The sequence below is a fragment of the Temnothorax curvispinosus genome, unplaced genomic scaffold (genome assembly GCF_003070985.1).
Source record: "Temnothorax curvispinosus isolate PA1 unplaced genomic scaffold, ASM307098v1 QBEX01009885.1, whole genome shotgun sequence".
NCBI lineage: Eukaryota > Metazoa > Arthropoda > Insecta > Hymenoptera > Formicidae > Temnothorax > Temnothorax curvispinosus.
The window spans coordinates 193,559-210,054 of NW_020219665.1; the positions used below are offsets into that span (position 1 = coordinate 193,559).

A 16,496-nucleotide genomic window follows, 5' to 3' on the forward strand; every position below is an offset into this window, starting at 1 on the left:
TCCATGGGACAGCCGATGTTTGTGCTGGCGTAAACGAAAACGAGCCTGTGATTAGTCAAGTTTAATTAATTCTTCGATTTCGCCATACGCCGGTACGCCGTACGCTGGCTTCATGGGACTTCACCAGTTCACCCCTGGCACACCGCAGTCGCGTTTCGGATAACGGATTTCGAAATTCGCGGTCACGCCGTCACGGGTCGATGCTCGTGGGACTCGCGGGAATGTGTCGCGTCGCGCCGCGTCGCAATTTTTCCGGCCGGCGTCGCGGTGAAAAAAATTAAGCGAGGAAGAGATCCGGCCGAATCCGGCGAGCTGCGAGCTGCGAGGGCACGCCGCGCGGTATCCCCGCGGTGTCTTCGGTAATCGGACGACCCCCGATGTTCGCGGAATCATCGTGGCTTCGCGCCGGTCGATCGAGCGGCCGCGCCGCATGATTTTCGGAACGTCCGCGAGGCGGAGAGAAGACCTTGCTTGGGGGGACCTCGCTGGAAACGCAACCACGACACCACGCACCACGGCGGCGGGAGTATAGAGCGGTCGCTATCGTCGCAGTGGCCACACGCGTGTCCGAGAAAACGTCCTTCGCGCGAGCGCTTCGTGTTCCTCCCCCTCCCCCGGACACCGCGAACAAAACCTCCTCCGCAGTCCCTCGTTGTTGTGATATATTCCCTCTTTTTATTTTTTTTTTAAACGCCATGTCAGACTGGGATACCGCGCCTATCACTCTCCGTAAACGCGCTCCGAAGTCGTCCACGCTGAAAACTGAGAAGGTAACCAATGTAGCTCGTGTACGTACGTGGTCCGCCGCGGCTGGTCAGCCGCCGCGTACAATAGGTATTTGCGCCGCGCGATTGTGTAACCGGATTGTGTTTGTTTACAGGCGGTTAACGACGCTCGGCGACAAGGCTACGCCGTGGAGACGCAGGCGAAGTGTGAGTAGCACGAGTCCGACTCTCCCCCTCGCCGGGTGATTTTGCATATTCTTTTCGCGACTGTTCCTGTCGCAACATAAACAAAGTCTGCGTACCGAGCGAACGATTCTGCGTACTCTCTTATCTATGATAAGAGGAACCGAGTTACATCACGGTTTCATAAGGGGAAAAGGTGCTGAAAGATTTGTGTCAAAAACTGGAGCAATCAGTTGGAGACTGATAAGATTTGTCTTATTCCAAACAATCTTTAAAAAAACAGTTCCACTGAACTGAGAATTGTAAAAATGCTAATTATCATGTTTTTATTTCCTTTCTTAAGAATGACAAGGTATGCAAGTATTAGCATGGTTGCAGTAAAAAAAGTGCACGTAATCCGCATTATTGTATCATATTGAGAGTCATAGGTAAAAAGTTCGAAGTAATTTAAAAGCATTTTGATGCGTTAATGTTAATGTACCTATAGAATATATGTAAATATTATGTATATAGGTTATCTATTTCAGGAAGTATGTATAATAACTTATCAATATACTACATAAATTATATTATAATAGAAAGAGACAGCATCGTAGATTTTTCATTAAGCAATATTTTAAATGACACGCGGTTTCTATAGATATAGAATAATAATATTTTAAAAGTGTCTTGCCGCAAACATATGTTGTCTTACTATTTTTTCCTGATAATATTTTATCGAAAATACAATAATTTTGAAACAGAAAAGTAATACCATAATTAAATGAAGAGAAGTGCCATCTTCGGTCGGATCTTTTTGTAGTCTAATAACATTTTATATGATATAATGTTTTATATACTTTTTTCCACTCACTGCTCGTCGATTGTTTGTCGGTCTTGAAACAGTTTTGTTGGTCTAATTAATACACGTAATTAAGGGTCGGTTGTTCCAACCTGTTGGTAAACTAACTAATAGTTAAATCATATATGTGTCTTTGTTTTTTCTTCAAGTTAAACAAGATAGACATATGATTTAACTATTAGTTAGTTCACCAATAGGTTGGAACAACCAGTCCTAAATCAATAATTAATTTAACTCCTTGATGTTTATCTTGATCAATAAGCATCCTTCAAAACTATTGATACAAAGAACTTATTGCGGAAATATCACCCCAGCCAGGGTTCGTACCTACCTGCCTGCACTTCCTTCCAATTCGTGACGGGCATCTTTGCCAATTCGACCACTGAGGCAAATAATGTTTCTGACTAGGGGGTGGTGGTGCGAACAGACAACATGTGACGACGAAGAACACGGCCAAATTGGATCGTGAGACAGAGGAATTGAAGCATGATCACGTTCCACTCGAACTCGGCAAACTTATCCAGCAAGGACGACAGAGCAAAGGAATGTCGCAAAAAGATCTGGCTACGGTAAAGTATTTGTGTCATACAATTTCATCAAACCACTTATTAATAGAGGAGAATAAAGCACGAATATTTTCATTTATTTTCAATGTGCTTCTTACAGAAAGTAAACGAGAAGGCGCAAGTCATCAATGACTACGAGGCGGGACGTGGAATACCGAACCAGATGGTGATCGGCAAAATCGAGCGAGTACTCGGAATCAAATTGCGCGGTAAAGATCGTGGCAAACCGATGACAGCCCCCGGGACGAAGAAGTGAATCTCGGGGGGAAGCAATGTCTATCTTTCGATCCTTATATACTGTTCCCAAGGAAGAACTATGAGAAGGAAGACGGTAGAATGGAACGCAACAAAAAAAGAAACAAACCCCTACCCTCTTTTCCTTTGGTTATATGGATATTGTGAAAATGGTAAAAAATGGGTTATAATTAACTTGTCTTTATGTATGAAATAAAAAGAAACATATTTTAGGATATCACGAATACGTACGGAGTAATATACGATTACATACGGTGCATACAGTAACATAGCGTATAACGTTAAACAAGGCTTATTGAGTTACCTTCGCGCGTAAATCGTTTGTTATAGATTTTTAAGTGTACATTACCAATGCTAATCATGAAATAAAAGCGAAACGTATGTTTGAGTGGCAGAATAAAATTTTTAATTTATGATAAAGTATTAGGTATTTGTTCTGAATGAGAGCATCACAAAGATTTATTAAAAATTTATAAAATAAATATAGATAAGATTTTCACGCTCATATATTAAGTGGAAAATGTAGTTTATAAATATATAAAAAAAAAAAAAACGTTTCAAGTATCGCTTACGTGTATTTATATATTTCAGATTATCATGTATGCAATTTCAATATGTGCATTCAAGATCTATTACAAAAAAATGATTAGATTCCCTCTCTCCGTGTTACCTTCTTCAAAGAATGTTTGAAAGAGAAAGAATTTAGTGACAGTGTCGGAATATTCAAATAACTTTATTTGCGCAGATATATTATAAATGCTTTTTTTCCCCATTAGTCCTTTCTCAGAGCAAAACTGGTGTCTTTTATTCCATCCTTGGTAATAATTTTGATGGTTATTCCATCACCTGTGTATATATCTCTCTCAGCCGCAGAAGTAAAAACGTCTTTCAAGATTGCTACAGCTTTTTCTTGAGTCAGGGGCGTAGGAGTAACGCCTTCTTGGTTCTTGTAGCCAATCTAGAAGATATAAAATTATAAGTTGTAGTTATAAGTTGCAGTATCAATCATGTAACTCCCTTTTCTTAAACGTTTCACATTGTATAAAGACAATTTATATGTATATGTATATTAGAGATTAAAATATATGTATATATACCTGATTATCGAGGAGTGGTTGCAAAAGTGCGCCGGCTGAACCACCAGCCCTATATGTAGTTTTCTCGCAATGCCCAATTGGGTCATAACTATATATACAGCCTTTCCCGTTCTCATCTAATCCAGCAAGTATATTACTGACGTAATAAGGAAAGAATCTTTTGTGATACAGCATTATCGACAGCATTTGTGCTGCTGCTGGTGTCGTCATTTCCTTTTGATGTTCATGTTTATACATCTGAAGCAAGACAACTGTTTATACATACTGTCTGACAATTTAATATGTATATTGTACGATATCATATAATTATACTTTACTATTTTCCAATCCTAATCTACATGGTTCGGAAGTGCAAAGTTTATACCTGCATGCGAGCGGTTAGAAGACGGGTTAGCGTCAAGGTGTCGCACCAGCAGCCGGAGCATCCCAAGATAGTGGTGTCCGACAAGCGGAACAATTTATCCTGTTCCCGAGTGTAGATGGAGAATCCGGTGCTGAGACGCGTGTCCGCGGCTATGACGCAGAAATCTTCCCCAGCAAGAGCCACCACACTCCTGGAAGATGAGACAGAATCTTTACAGTTTTGTGAACTTCTCAAGTACTCCATAAGTATATAAAGAATATGAAGCTTGTAGAAACAAAGAAGTGTCAGAAAGTGAAAATCAGGAATACCGATCAACCGTAGGAATGTATAAATGACTGTCCTTCAGTCGTGATGCTCGAAATCAATAGAGGTATAGGTTACTTTCACTCGACCTACCCTCCGTTGTCGGAGTACGGGCTGAAGCTCACTTTTCTTGCTCCCTGCACCTCGTAATCGGGTAAACGTCCTTTCCCAGTTTCTGTCAACAGATCCATCATGCTTGGTTCGTTAAAGTGTTCCGAATGCAATTGCGCGAGATCGAATGACACCGAATGACACTACAGTTTCCTTGCAACAGCGCAGGCTGCGCAGCGTAACATCGGACGGCAAAACAGTCACGGCGGATTCACGCGTATTCGTAATTCCATTCGTCATCGCCATGTTTAGGGCCAATTTCACCAACCACAGTTAGCTTAACCGATGGTTAAAGTTAACAGAATTGACCAATAGAAATGAATCCACTCTGCTTTCTATTGGAAAGAAGAAAATTGATTGGGTCATACACATGTGCATAAGAAAATAGACCAATCAATTTTCTTATGGAGGATTCACATTGCGTCCGATCACGTCCGATGTTCGACGTACGACGATCCGACATCCAATAACAGAATTTATTATTAGAGACAAAAATTTCCTATTGGATGTCGGATCGTCGTACGTCGAACATCGGACGCAGTGTGAATCCTCCATTATGCTTACGCATTATGCGTTATGCAGAAGTGTGTGCTCCCCGCTTAAAGATCTATCCAGATAAACTTGCATAGCGCATAAAAACATAAGCATAAGAAAATTGATTGGTCCATATACATGAGCATAAGGAAATAGACCAATCCGTTTCTTTATGCATATGCACCTATGCATAAAGAAACGGATTGGTCTATTTCCTCAAGCCCAGTGTCCACGATGCAAGAACTGTGTCCAAGTTTCGGTTTAAAACCCGGTGCCACGATGCAAGAACTGTGTCCAAGTTTCGATTTAAGCCAATCAACTTGCAGCTCTTACAGAAAAGTAGCAGTTTCATTGGCTTAAACCGAAACTTGGACACAGTTCTAGCATCGTGGACACCGGGCTTTAAGCCTTGTGTACACGATACTAGAAATCGGTCCGAGTTTCGGTTTAAGCCAATCAACTTGCAACTCTTACAGAAAAGTAGCAGTTTCATTGGCTTAAACCAAAACTTGTACACAGTTCTTGCATCGTGGACACCGAGCCTTAAACCAAAACTTGGACACAGTTCTTGCATGGTGGACAGGCTTTAGACAACGTAATGTACTAATAGGTTTGTTCGCGTTGCTTAAATCTCCAAACATTTTTGCACTTGAAATGAGATAAATAAATATTCGGCCGTTGGAGAGAGAGAAAGCGAAGATGCTGAGTGCAAAAAGTGCAAGCAACGCGAATGGAGTGAATGTTACTTAATGCCATTGCACGTAAAGGCTGATTTATAGAGGCCGTAACCGTTGATTTAAGCCATAATCTTTAAGAAATTGACCAATCACAGTCGAATGTGAGAAGAACATTCGACTGCGATTGGTCAATTTCTTAAGCCCGGTGTTTACGATGCGAGAACTGTGTCCAAGTTTTGGTTTAAGCCAATGAAACTGCTACTTTTCTGTAAGATCTGCATGTTGATTGGCTTAAATCGAAACTTGGACACAGTTCTTGCATCGTGGACACCGGGCTTAAAGATTACGGCTTAAATCAACGGTTACGGCCTCTATAAATCAGTCTTAAGGCCCCGGACACACACTTTTTCGTAACAGTAACAGTAGGATTTCGACCAATCGTGTTACTCAATTCGGGAACGTATGGCCGTACGTTTTTGAAGCGAGCAACGCGATTGGTCGAAATCCTACTGTTACTGTTACGAAAAAGTGTGTGTGGCCAGCTTTAAGGTTATAAGACAGCCATTCTGCTTAGGCCCTTCCGCGCGATCCGTTCCGCACTCGCCGAGTGCCCGGAGTGCAGAAACTGCAGGAAAAAAGGCTGCGAACAGTGCGAACGCGGCGCGCGGAACGGACCTCGCGACGACAGATCGTTGAACTCGGAATGACCGGCGTGTTCAGGCGACGTTTTAACCAGTTTTAACATTCGCACGTCGTTGATACGTGGATATTGCCGTTTCCAGCGAGTAAATCGTCGCACGCGAGCGTGATGAACGCGACACGAATATCGCGCGAAATACATATATATATCGCACGACGCGAATAAACAGCTCTGACTCCCAGGGCCGTGCGCAGAGAGAGGGGAACCCAGGTGGTTTCCTGGGTGATTTGAGTCAGTTCGAGATGTAAATCGAGAGAGGCTCGGTGCAGATAAATCGAATTTGGCAAACAGCGCAAGATAATTTATATTTTACTTTTTTCGATTTGCGCGTTTATCTGTCGTTTTATGCATTTAATTGTATGCCATTATGCAAATCATCCTTCTTTCGCAATGATGCGTCTTTATCGTCGGAAATTGATTTACTCGTAGCTGCACTCGGCGTCATTTGCAGTCTATCATATTTTAATTAGGTTCCGATTAGCCTAATCGAAGATTAAATTGACTGGAAGAATTGCTCGAAGCAAAATTTTTATAATAAAATCTGTATAACTTATTGTCAATCTTTGATTGATCGATTGCAATTATACTGACAAATCAATCGATTAAATGTCCATTTCTATTAACGCAGATTAATTTTAATCTCAGTTTAACTTACTTTTTTTTCCTTTCTGTTTCTAAAGAATTAGAAAAAGATAAAAAATAAGTTAAACCGAGATCAAATAAGTCAATCTGAATTGGTTGGCCACGTGGCTGCGACACTGGCGACGCCCCTGCCGGCCGGGTCGCTGATTCGACCAGCGTCGTCGCGCTCAGAGACCGGAAGTGACGCGCGTCGCTTCGTTACGTTTACATTCTGTTCCCGACGTCGCGTTGTGCGGAGCCATTACCCTCGTCCGCGCTAAAGCATCGTGCCATATTCCCACTCGCGCCCTGAAATTGACCGCGTTCTCGTAGTTTTAAGTGAAATATTATGAGAGTGAAGACCGAAATGGACGACGACGAAAAGGGGTGAGTAGAAACCGGGTGCCCCCTCGGTGTCGGCGCGGGCGGTATCGCGTAACCCCCCGCGCCCGGCGCCGTCCTTCGCGCTCCTCGTATTCGGCGGGGCCATCATCGTTCCCGTTTACCGCTCACCGCCACCACCACCACCACCACCACCGCTGTCGCCGTCGCCGTCGCCGTCGCCGGCGCCGGCGATCGCGGGAACGGATCCCTTCGTCCTTCTCTCGACTCTTCCACGCCGTCGTGGATTCCGTCCTGCGACGACGTGGAACGTCATCGCGGTCAACGGCGGACACTATGCCGCCGTATACGCTGGCGGTTCGCGGTTTTTTTCCTTTTTGGCGACGGCGGCGGCGAGACGCGGCGACTTCTTCTCGCTCTGCCGCGCGTTCGCGCCGTCGGGCTCTCGACTCGTCAGGATCTTCCGCGAAAATTCGAGATCCCCTTCCGCTCCCGCCCTCCGCCGCCGCCACCGCTGCCTCCGCGGTCCCGTTCGTCGCCCGCGCATTCTTTTATGGCAGCGCACACTGAGAGCGGTGCGCGAAAGCGCCTCGCGTTTTCGGGCGCCCGTCCTCTGTGCCGGTTTGCTCTCTATTTTTATGCTCCAATTCCCGAGCGGAGCCCGCGCGGCGGTCCCGTCTGGAGGATTCCGGCGCGGCGCCTCCGCGCGCGGTAACGAGAGAGCGGATGCGAACGATAACGTGTAGGAATAGCGTGTTTGAGTTTTTCGAAACGGCGGCGACGGCGGCGGCGACGGGGGGACGAATGGCGTTGTGGATATCAATTGATTTTGATATTCGTGAGCATCGGCACGGCGCCGGCGGTATTTATGCCTCGTATGACTCAGCACGTTTTTATCTTTTTGGAGCAGCCGGTTCTCCCCTTCTACAAATTCGCGTGCTCCGAAGTATTGGGACGCGACTCCTCAAAGTGTCTACCTTGAGCTTGGTTACTTTGAAGTAGTTTAGAAAGCGATATGCGGAATTATCACGTTTGTTGCTCATGAATATTTATACCGCGTATGAAAGTGTCGGTATAAGAGTTGCATCATTTGTAAATGAAAAAGGATAGGATTGTCGCTGTGCTTTGAGAGGATTCGTACGTTTGTGTGATGTGAGCTTGAAGCGTCCACTTTTATTATAAACCAATCTCTCTTCAGATATGTTTATAGAATATCTAATTATTAAACAGTAATAATTAAAACATTGAAATGAATTAATATGCTTGAGATGTAAATTATACAATTGTTACATGTTAATGTTATTTTCAGAAACTGTTTTGAAACAATTTTAGGATCTCTTTTTATATAAAAAAAAAAATATATATTTTTTTTCAAATATTACTATTAATATGAAGGATAAAAATGACTTGAAGAACTCGTTTGTGTGACTCGTGTTTCGAGAAATATCACCGAGTATTTTTCCTGTAAAGATAAGAAGTAGATTTCATTTCAAGTAGATGTAAGACCCATCGATAGCGACATATTATTTATCGGTCATGCAAATTGTATTACTGCGTAGTGAATAAATTAGTATGTTAACGATACTGAAGAGATACTCTTGTCTCGTTCCAGAAAATTGTTTGTTGGTGGATTATCATGGGAGACAACCCAAGAAAATCTCCAACGTTACTTCGGCCGTTATGGTGAAGTCATCGATTGTGTTGTTATGAAAAACAGCGAATCTGGTCGCAGTCGTGGATTTGGATTTGTAACATTCAGCGATCCCGCTAATGTTTCTCTGGTCCTTCAAAATGGTCCCCACCAGCTTGATGGACGTACGGTATGTATCCTAATACTTATCTTAAATAAGATTGTAGAATCGTATTTAAATATATTGCAGAAAATTATATTTAGTGTCAAGTATGTATCGGTTTATGATTCCTGAAACTCAATTTTATACGATCCCGTACTTTTCCACTCGAAAATTTAAGTTTTTTAATTAACTTGTTAATTATGAGTTGAATACTCTTATATATGGAGCCATACTTCATCCTTTATATATAATGACATTATATTTTTGTGGAATTGAGGACATTGAAATTGAGGAGATTGAGACAGTACAATGATCTTAAATGTATATTAAATAAAAGTTACATGAAACCTATTTTGTTGATGTTTCGCGTTACAGATTGATCCAAAACCGTGTAATCCGCGTACTCTACAAAAGCCAAAACGCAGCGGTGGTTTCCCGAAAGTCTTTCTTGGTGGCTTGCCAAGTAACGTGACGGAGACTGACTTAAGATCCTATTTTACTCGCTTTGGTAAAGTCATGGAAGTAGTCATAATGTATGATCAGGAGAAGAAGAAATCAAGAGGTGAGTACGAGTGATTTTTTTATCAAGATATATTTGTTGATGCATTTGATGATTTTTACGGCATTTTTGTAAGATATTTTTATTAGCATTGCAGGTATTTTATTATTTCTTTTCCTTTCTCTCCTTAAGAGGGGAAGAGTTATATATGTTTTGCTAGTTTCAAAGTAACATTTTCGATATTCTAAGTGTTATAAATTTCGAAAATAAGTCGTGAAAACTATTAAATAATGCATCAAAGTGATGAAATAAATATTTTTATTATGATGATCAGAGTTACAGTCAGAATTCTTGAAAAATGTTTTTTTATTATATTGTAAATATAGGAGGATAAATGAAAATAAAGTTGAATATTTAATTGGCATTAAAAATAATTTTTTAAAAGCAAACTTGTTTCGATCAAAAATTCTGACGATTACAGCACACCCATTATTGATGTACAATAAAAATTGATATAAGATTAATAAGAATAAATAATTTTTATATTTGTAATTTATATTTGTCTAGTGCAGTTTATAATGATTGTTGTAAGATTTTTAACAATTATATTTAAATCTATCTAATATTGCGCAATTATTACGATATCCTGATTTATCTCTTGTAATAATATATCTTGCTTTTTTCATTATTGTTACACATCATATTGCGGTATTTTACATTAAATTAAATACAGTTATTTATAAATAATGCGTTTCCGGCTAAGTTTTATTACGTAAGGCTCTGTCAGATTATGCTACTGTAAATCACACATAGCTTAAGTTTGCTATGTAATTAGGAAGAAATCTTACAAGTTCCATTTTTTTATATCATTTAATACATATTATCTATTAGACCTCTTATTGAGAGTAACTCATTTATGTAATTTTTTATCTATAATTATGTATTTTTTGTCCATAATTATAATCTTATTTATATTAATCTTATATAAAAGTTACTTTGTAAAACGGATAATAACGCATGTTATCTTAAAAAATAATTGTTAATCACAATAACACTGAATTAAGTCACGATTAAATATTTAGTTGGAAACTATTGGCTAAGCATCATTGCTATGCTTACAAATAAGATTGTGACTAGTATTTAGCAAATCCAATTAGATACGAGCAATTATTATCAATTATTTTAAAATATTTTTCGGCTATAAAGACTGTTTGAACGGCTGCGTTCAAGAAGCCGATATTCTAAGGCTTTATATGCTATTTCCTTACATTGAACGAAATTCTATTTCTGTTTAGAAGCTTCTTAAAGTCAGCCGTCATTGAAATTGTAGAAAAAGCAAGACAATTTTAATCTTACAAAATCGTCTGATAACGGACGTATTCTTTGTTTAATAATAATGCTTATCCTATCTGTATCATAAGGCATCATAATTTTTATTGCATATTATATTGTACATAGAACTTATATACAAAAATATATTTAGGCCGGCATTTATAGTCGAATCTCATATTTAAGACGATCTTAAGTACGATCTTAAGCTGTTATGAACCAATGTGATAGCCGTATTAGCATTAAGACATTACTTAAGACGGTCTTAAAATAAAAAACGACTATGAATACCGACCATAGAAATACAGATGGTGTGTGCTATAAATTTAATATGAAAATTTTAAGTTTGAATCTTATCACTATTAAAATTGTTACCATTATTTGCGGTTGTTTACTAAAACTTTTAGATACAAATTCCACAATTTAAACGCGATATTTATATATTAATCTAGATTATGTATAGAAAGATTAATAATTACAATCACTAATTGCGTAATAGTATTGACATTAATCAATATAGATAAGAAATAAATGATTAATTATTTATAATAAATAAATATTTATTAATTCTTAATTTTGTAATAAAAAAGTGAGCATGGATAGTTGAGGAATAATTTTTAAATTAAATTGTAAACATAAAAAATAAATTATTGATTTTTATATTTAGTGTAATAGTGTAATTTTTCACTCCTCATAATATATTTTAAATGCTTGTCATTTCAAAAGTACCTTTATTAAAAGTCACAATGACCTAATGAAACATTGCGATAAATCTGGTTGCAACAAGGAGAGATGTGCTCAGCCAATAGTCATGTGGCACAATCTCTTCCTCAATTCCTGCTGTCTGTCTCTTATATGATTTTTTTTTTTAAGCAAGTTTGTGTATTAGTACGTTAAATAAATTAGCGTTCTAATGGACTTTGAACTGTGTTAACTTTAATTTGTTAAATCTTACCATCATAATATATAGATCATTACAATGTGCCAATCATACCATGAATTACTGAATCTACATTGCGCAATATATAAAGCGATTATTTTATTAATTTAGTAATATAAATGACAAAATCTATTACTTAATAAGTATCATAAGACTGAAGGTTGTAAGTTGTTTTTTTTTGGGAGGGAAAAGGTTTTGGTAGTGTGCATATTTTATGCATTGATTGTAAAAACTGTTTTCTCGTATTATTGTGGCCAACATTTTTTGATTATACTCTCTCACGTTTGGACGACAGGATTCGGCTTTCTCAGTTTTGAGGATGAAGAAGCAGTGGACCGATGTGTCGCAGAACATTTTGTCAACCTGAATGGAAAGCAGGTATAGCACATCAATACACCATCATCATGTAACTGTGTGATTTTATGCAAAAGATAGAAAATAAGTATGTGATGATATTGTTCCTCCCTTGAAGCCTATTAATATTATATAAGAATTTTAGTCACATAAATTTATTTACTAATACGAACATTACTGTATATACAAACTATACGTAGAATTGAAAGGGATAGAATTGAATTAATTTTATAACTTGAATAGTATTAAGTGTGATAAATATTTTTAAATATTTATTATATAAGTATTATTACACTAAAAAATGTGTTAGTTTACAATATAAGTTCAGTTAATGGCTCTCTATTTTATAATTAGAGTTAAATATTATTTCTATATAAGGTAGCACAAGCGTTAGTGCAGAGTATAAAATTAATTAACGATAGCCCACTTGTTAGCCTAAAATATACATTAATTTGTAAAGATAATTGTAGATGACGATAATGTAAATTTCTATAATTTTTTTCAAAAATTTGATGATACAAGTCTGAAACTTTTATTATTTTTGTTAGAAAGAATTAAATTTATAATACATATGTGTGGTATCTGTTCATTTCAGGTTGAAATTAAAAGGGCAGAACCGCGGGATTCATCAAGCAAAATGAACGATAGTCATCAGGGTCAGTGGGGCCCACCTCAACAGGGTGGCCCACCGATGGGAATGGCCGGAAATATGGGGCCTATGGGTGGACCGAACGGGCAGATGGGTGGGCCCATGATGGGAGGACCCATGGGTCCGCCTGGTAATATGATGCAACAATATCAGGGTTGGGGTACCAATCCGCCAACCGGTGGATACGCGGGTTACAGCACCCAGTACAATGCTCAGGGCTGGGGCGCACCACCAGGACCGCCGCAGCAGCAGCAAATCCCGCCGCCGCCGCCGCATCAATGGGGTGCTAGCAGTTATAACGTTCAACCTACTGCAGCTACCCAAGGTTACGGAAGCTATGGTGAGTTCGGATGTAATTCCGAAAAGCCACGCATTTCCCCTCTTCTGTTTATTAGCAAATATTAATCGAGATCTTAATCCAATCGATTGTGAATTAGTATGAGACAGTTTTAATGTAATTCAACACACTTTTCGCCCGATATTGATAGCAATAACTTATTGACCGAGGTACGCAAATTTTAGAAAATTTTGATATATGTAAAAAAAATGGTTTTCCAATCTGTCGATTATATTGTCGGTGTAAAATATTAACAGCTGATATTCAGTTGGCAAAGTTAAAGAGATTTTTTAAAGAAAATTTATTTGAGCAATAGAAATTGACAATATTATTGAATGGATTACTGCATTATTTTACACAGGGTACATGATTATGAACGACGTTGATATCAATACTCGCTGGAAAAATTAAAATTTACGGTAATATTATTGACACATGTGGTTAAACCGCTATATGAACAATTTTTCTAAAGTTGTTAAAGTCTGATCAAAAGTATCAACTTCGTTTATACCTACTTTAGGTAGCAATAAAATTTTACTTAAATGAACATAATAGATCCTGTTCCTATCCTCTTCCATCCTGCTTAGAAAGGTTAGAAGAAGAAAGAAAAAGATAAGAACATGAGAAATTTACAAATTATAATATAATACGATCTACTTTTACGATGCCCCCTGGAGATTTTTAGAAAGAATTTAGAATAATAGGCTGTGTTGTGATACAAAGAAAGTTAAAAAACTAAGTAATTATGTCAGCCCAGACTTGTGTTTTGTTTATTATTATTATTATATAACAAGCGGATTGTATAACTTTAACATAATGCAATTTTAAAAGAGAATGTTATTTCTATAAATATTCTTGAAAATAACTTATTTTTTTTTTAGTTTTTAATTTTTCCAGGTCTGATATAAATGTATAGATATGTATAGATTTTATTAGTAATTATTATATTATAGTAATCATGTAAAATATGCAACTACAATTATGATATAACTTTAACTAATTATCTCCAAGTATTGTGAATAACACTTAGTTTGGATTGACATAACATATATCTTAAATATATATATACGTATTCGAAATATTGAACCTCATAATCTTATCTATAAATATTATGCTTGATTCTCTTCAAGTTTAATCTTTCTTATATCGTTTTTTCTATTAGACTTTATTATTTTATCTATAAATATGCTTGATTCTCTTTAAGTTTAATCTTTTTATCTATTTTTTAATTGAAATTTACTTGCCTGAATCTTTACACAGACTTTGTTTTACACTAAAACGATATTCTTACTCCACTTATTTACAACATATTATCTTAAAGCACCAATTGCTATGTTAAAAATAGTGTACTATCTCTAATATGCTTAAAGATAGCAAGTACTAACATTGGGTATGATAACATGTCACATGCTTACATTTCACGGTAACAATTGTCACATTTATGTATTATAAAATAGAGCTATCTATACTGCTGTAATCTATATTACGACATATACACATATTTAATGTTTTTTGCAAGAACAACTTTTGCATATACTATCATCGCCTATCTAACGCTTTATTTTTCTTTTTCTTTTTCTTCTTTTTCTTCTTTCACGTTATTCATTAAGAGAACCAAGCATGAATGTTTAAGTCGCCGAAGAGGCATTCTTAAGTAACGCTGAAGAAGTAGAGACATCTTTACATTTGTAACAAATTAGAGGAAAAACAATAGTGATATAAATTAAACAGAGTGGTAAGAAAAATGAGGTGAGCTGTGACATGCGGTCGGTGACACGTGTTTTGTGTGGTTGATGATCGCAGGTGGGCCGGCGGCGGCCGCTTCAGGGGGCTACGGGCCCACGGCGGGTACTGGCGGGGCTGCGGGAGGCGGGCCTGGGGGCTCCTGGAGCTCCTGGAACATGCCACAGAATGGGCCTCCTCCTGGGACCCAGCCCCCACCCCAGCCCCCTCAGCCCAACTCCTCGCAGCCCAACTCCAACTCGAACCCCTCTGGCCCGCAGGGTGAGTCTTCAAGCTCAAGTCAAGCAAAGTTTCCTCTTTCCACCCTTTTGGCATCGCAATTAGTTCCATTCTGAACCTAATTCTATGCGCCTAGCTACAGCAATGTAATTTTTTATACCAGCCTGATTTTATGTCTAGTGGTCTTCGAGAGAATTAACTCTTTGAGTACGGAGCACTTAGAAGCTGAACGTTCTCTATGGATGCACTTGGTGATCGCGATAATGACGGCTGCAGTGATTGGAATTGTGATATACATATGTATATCATAATTTTTACTTATGTTGAGAATATAAGGGAGACGTCGCCAAACGTATATATTAGTCCATGAGTCCATAGCCATGCTGATGACTTTCATCGAACGCATATATAAGTCCATAAGCCACGCCAACGATTTTTGTCGTATACATATGAATCCATAGATCACACCGATTGAGTTTCGCTGAACGTACATATAGGTTCATCGTACTCAAAGGGTTGATGCTTTCAACATATAGAATGTTCATTGTTTTTTTTGGTTTGTGACGTAGAGACTTCCTCCAATTCTCATAACTGACTTTGTTAACTGCGATATTTTATGTGATAGCACATATATGTATGTTAACAATTGGATTAATAGTTTAACAATTGCGAGATAAATAGGCTTGATGAATTTTGTAACATTATATTAACGTTTTTATACTTTTTCAAGATTGTACAATTTTAACAGTAATTCTGCTTTTAAGAAGAAAGTAATGAATGGTTAAAGTATTACGTTAATTATTTTTGTATAGATTATGTGTAGCATGTATAACATTTATTTTTTAAATAAAAAATTGCATTAACATACTATGCTTGAGTTTCTAATAATTAATACACTGAAAATTTGTACATTTGACGAATAACGTGATAGCTATTACAATGGAGATTGAAGGAAGTAGAATAAAATTTGTACTTACATTTACAATGAGTATACTAGGCTCAGAAATCACCCTTTTTCATTTGAAATATAATTTCATATTATAATTTCATTTGAAATATAATTTCATACATATGTGCGCGTGTGCACATTTATATTTTTATACGTGTACATTTTGCATATATATATATAGAATAAATAGAAGACGGCGTATAGATACTGGCTTCTGCTTGAACTGAGTGGGGATAGTGGGATATAGCCATATGCTCGTTGCATATTGTTCATTCTTTGGATCGAAAGTAATGCTTGCTGTACGCTTGACGCACTGCCGCTCGTCCAACTATTCTATTCCCATCATATCTGCTTTATTATCTCAT

The 16,496-nt window shown here is 37.9% G+C and overlaps 3 protein-coding genes across 9 annotated transcripts in view; 2 read left to right on the plus strand and 1 right to left on the minus strand.

Moving 5' to 3' along the window:
- The first annotated feature begins 229 nt into the window (after positions 1 to 229).
- Positions 230 to 2,958, plus strand: LOC112459507 (endothelial differentiation-related factor 1 homolog). 2 transcript variants are annotated; one of them, XM_025023627.1, is made up of 4 exons: positions 230 to 788; positions 881 to 932; positions 2,158 to 2,318; positions 2,416 to 2,958. In XM_025023627.1, exons 1-4 carry the CDS (start codon positions 696 to 698, stop codon positions 2,569 to 2,571), a joined length of 462 nt encoding a protein of 153 aa, XP_024879395.1. In that variant the 5' UTR covers positions 230 to 695; the 3' UTR covers positions 2,572 to 2,958. The 2 variants fall into 2 exon arrangements, with proteins under 2 accessions (XP_024879395.1, XP_024879396.1); XM_025023628.1 differs by having other exon boundaries at positions 231 to 770.
- A 174-nt stretch (positions 2,959 to 3,132) lies between these two features.
- Positions 3,133 to 4,654, minus strand: LOC112459506 (proteasome subunit beta type-1). The gene is made up of 4 exons (XM_025023625.1): positions 4,428 to 4,654; positions 4,032 to 4,221; positions 3,668 to 3,904; positions 3,133 to 3,528 (listed from the first exon to the last, which is right to left on the minus strand). Exons 1-4 carry the CDS (start codon positions 4,526 to 4,528, stop codon positions 3,343 to 3,345), a joined length of 714 nt encoding a protein of 237 aa, XP_024879393.1. The 5' UTR covers positions 4,529 to 4,654; the 3' UTR covers positions 3,133 to 3,342.
- Positions 4,655 to 7,192: 2,538 nt separating this feature from the next.
- LOC112459527 (heterogeneous nuclear ribonucleoprotein 27C) overlaps positions 7,193 to 16,496 on the plus strand; it is a 38,483-nt gene continuing 29,179 nt past the window's right edge. For 5 of the 6 annotated variants that reach the window (XR_003041333.1, XM_025023697.1, XM_025023696.1 and 2 more), the window contains exons 1-6: positions 7,193 to 7,364; positions 8,932 to 9,139; positions 9,488 to 9,674; positions 12,176 to 12,258; positions 12,830 to 13,223; positions 15,024 to 15,224. Coding sequence is in view for 5 of the 6 variants with exons in the window: in XM_025023697.1 (XP_024879465.1) it covers positions 7,327 to 7,364; positions 8,932 to 9,139; positions 9,488 to 9,674; positions 12,176 to 12,258; positions 12,830 to 13,223; positions 15,024 to 15,224 (1,111 nt within the window). In the remaining variant the exon portion in view is untranslated. The remainder of the gene's footprint in view (positions 7,365 to 8,931; positions 9,140 to 9,487; positions 9,675 to 12,175; positions 12,259 to 12,829; positions 13,224 to 15,023; positions 15,225 to 16,496) is intronic. The other variant, XM_025023699.1, reaches the window with a different exon arrangement.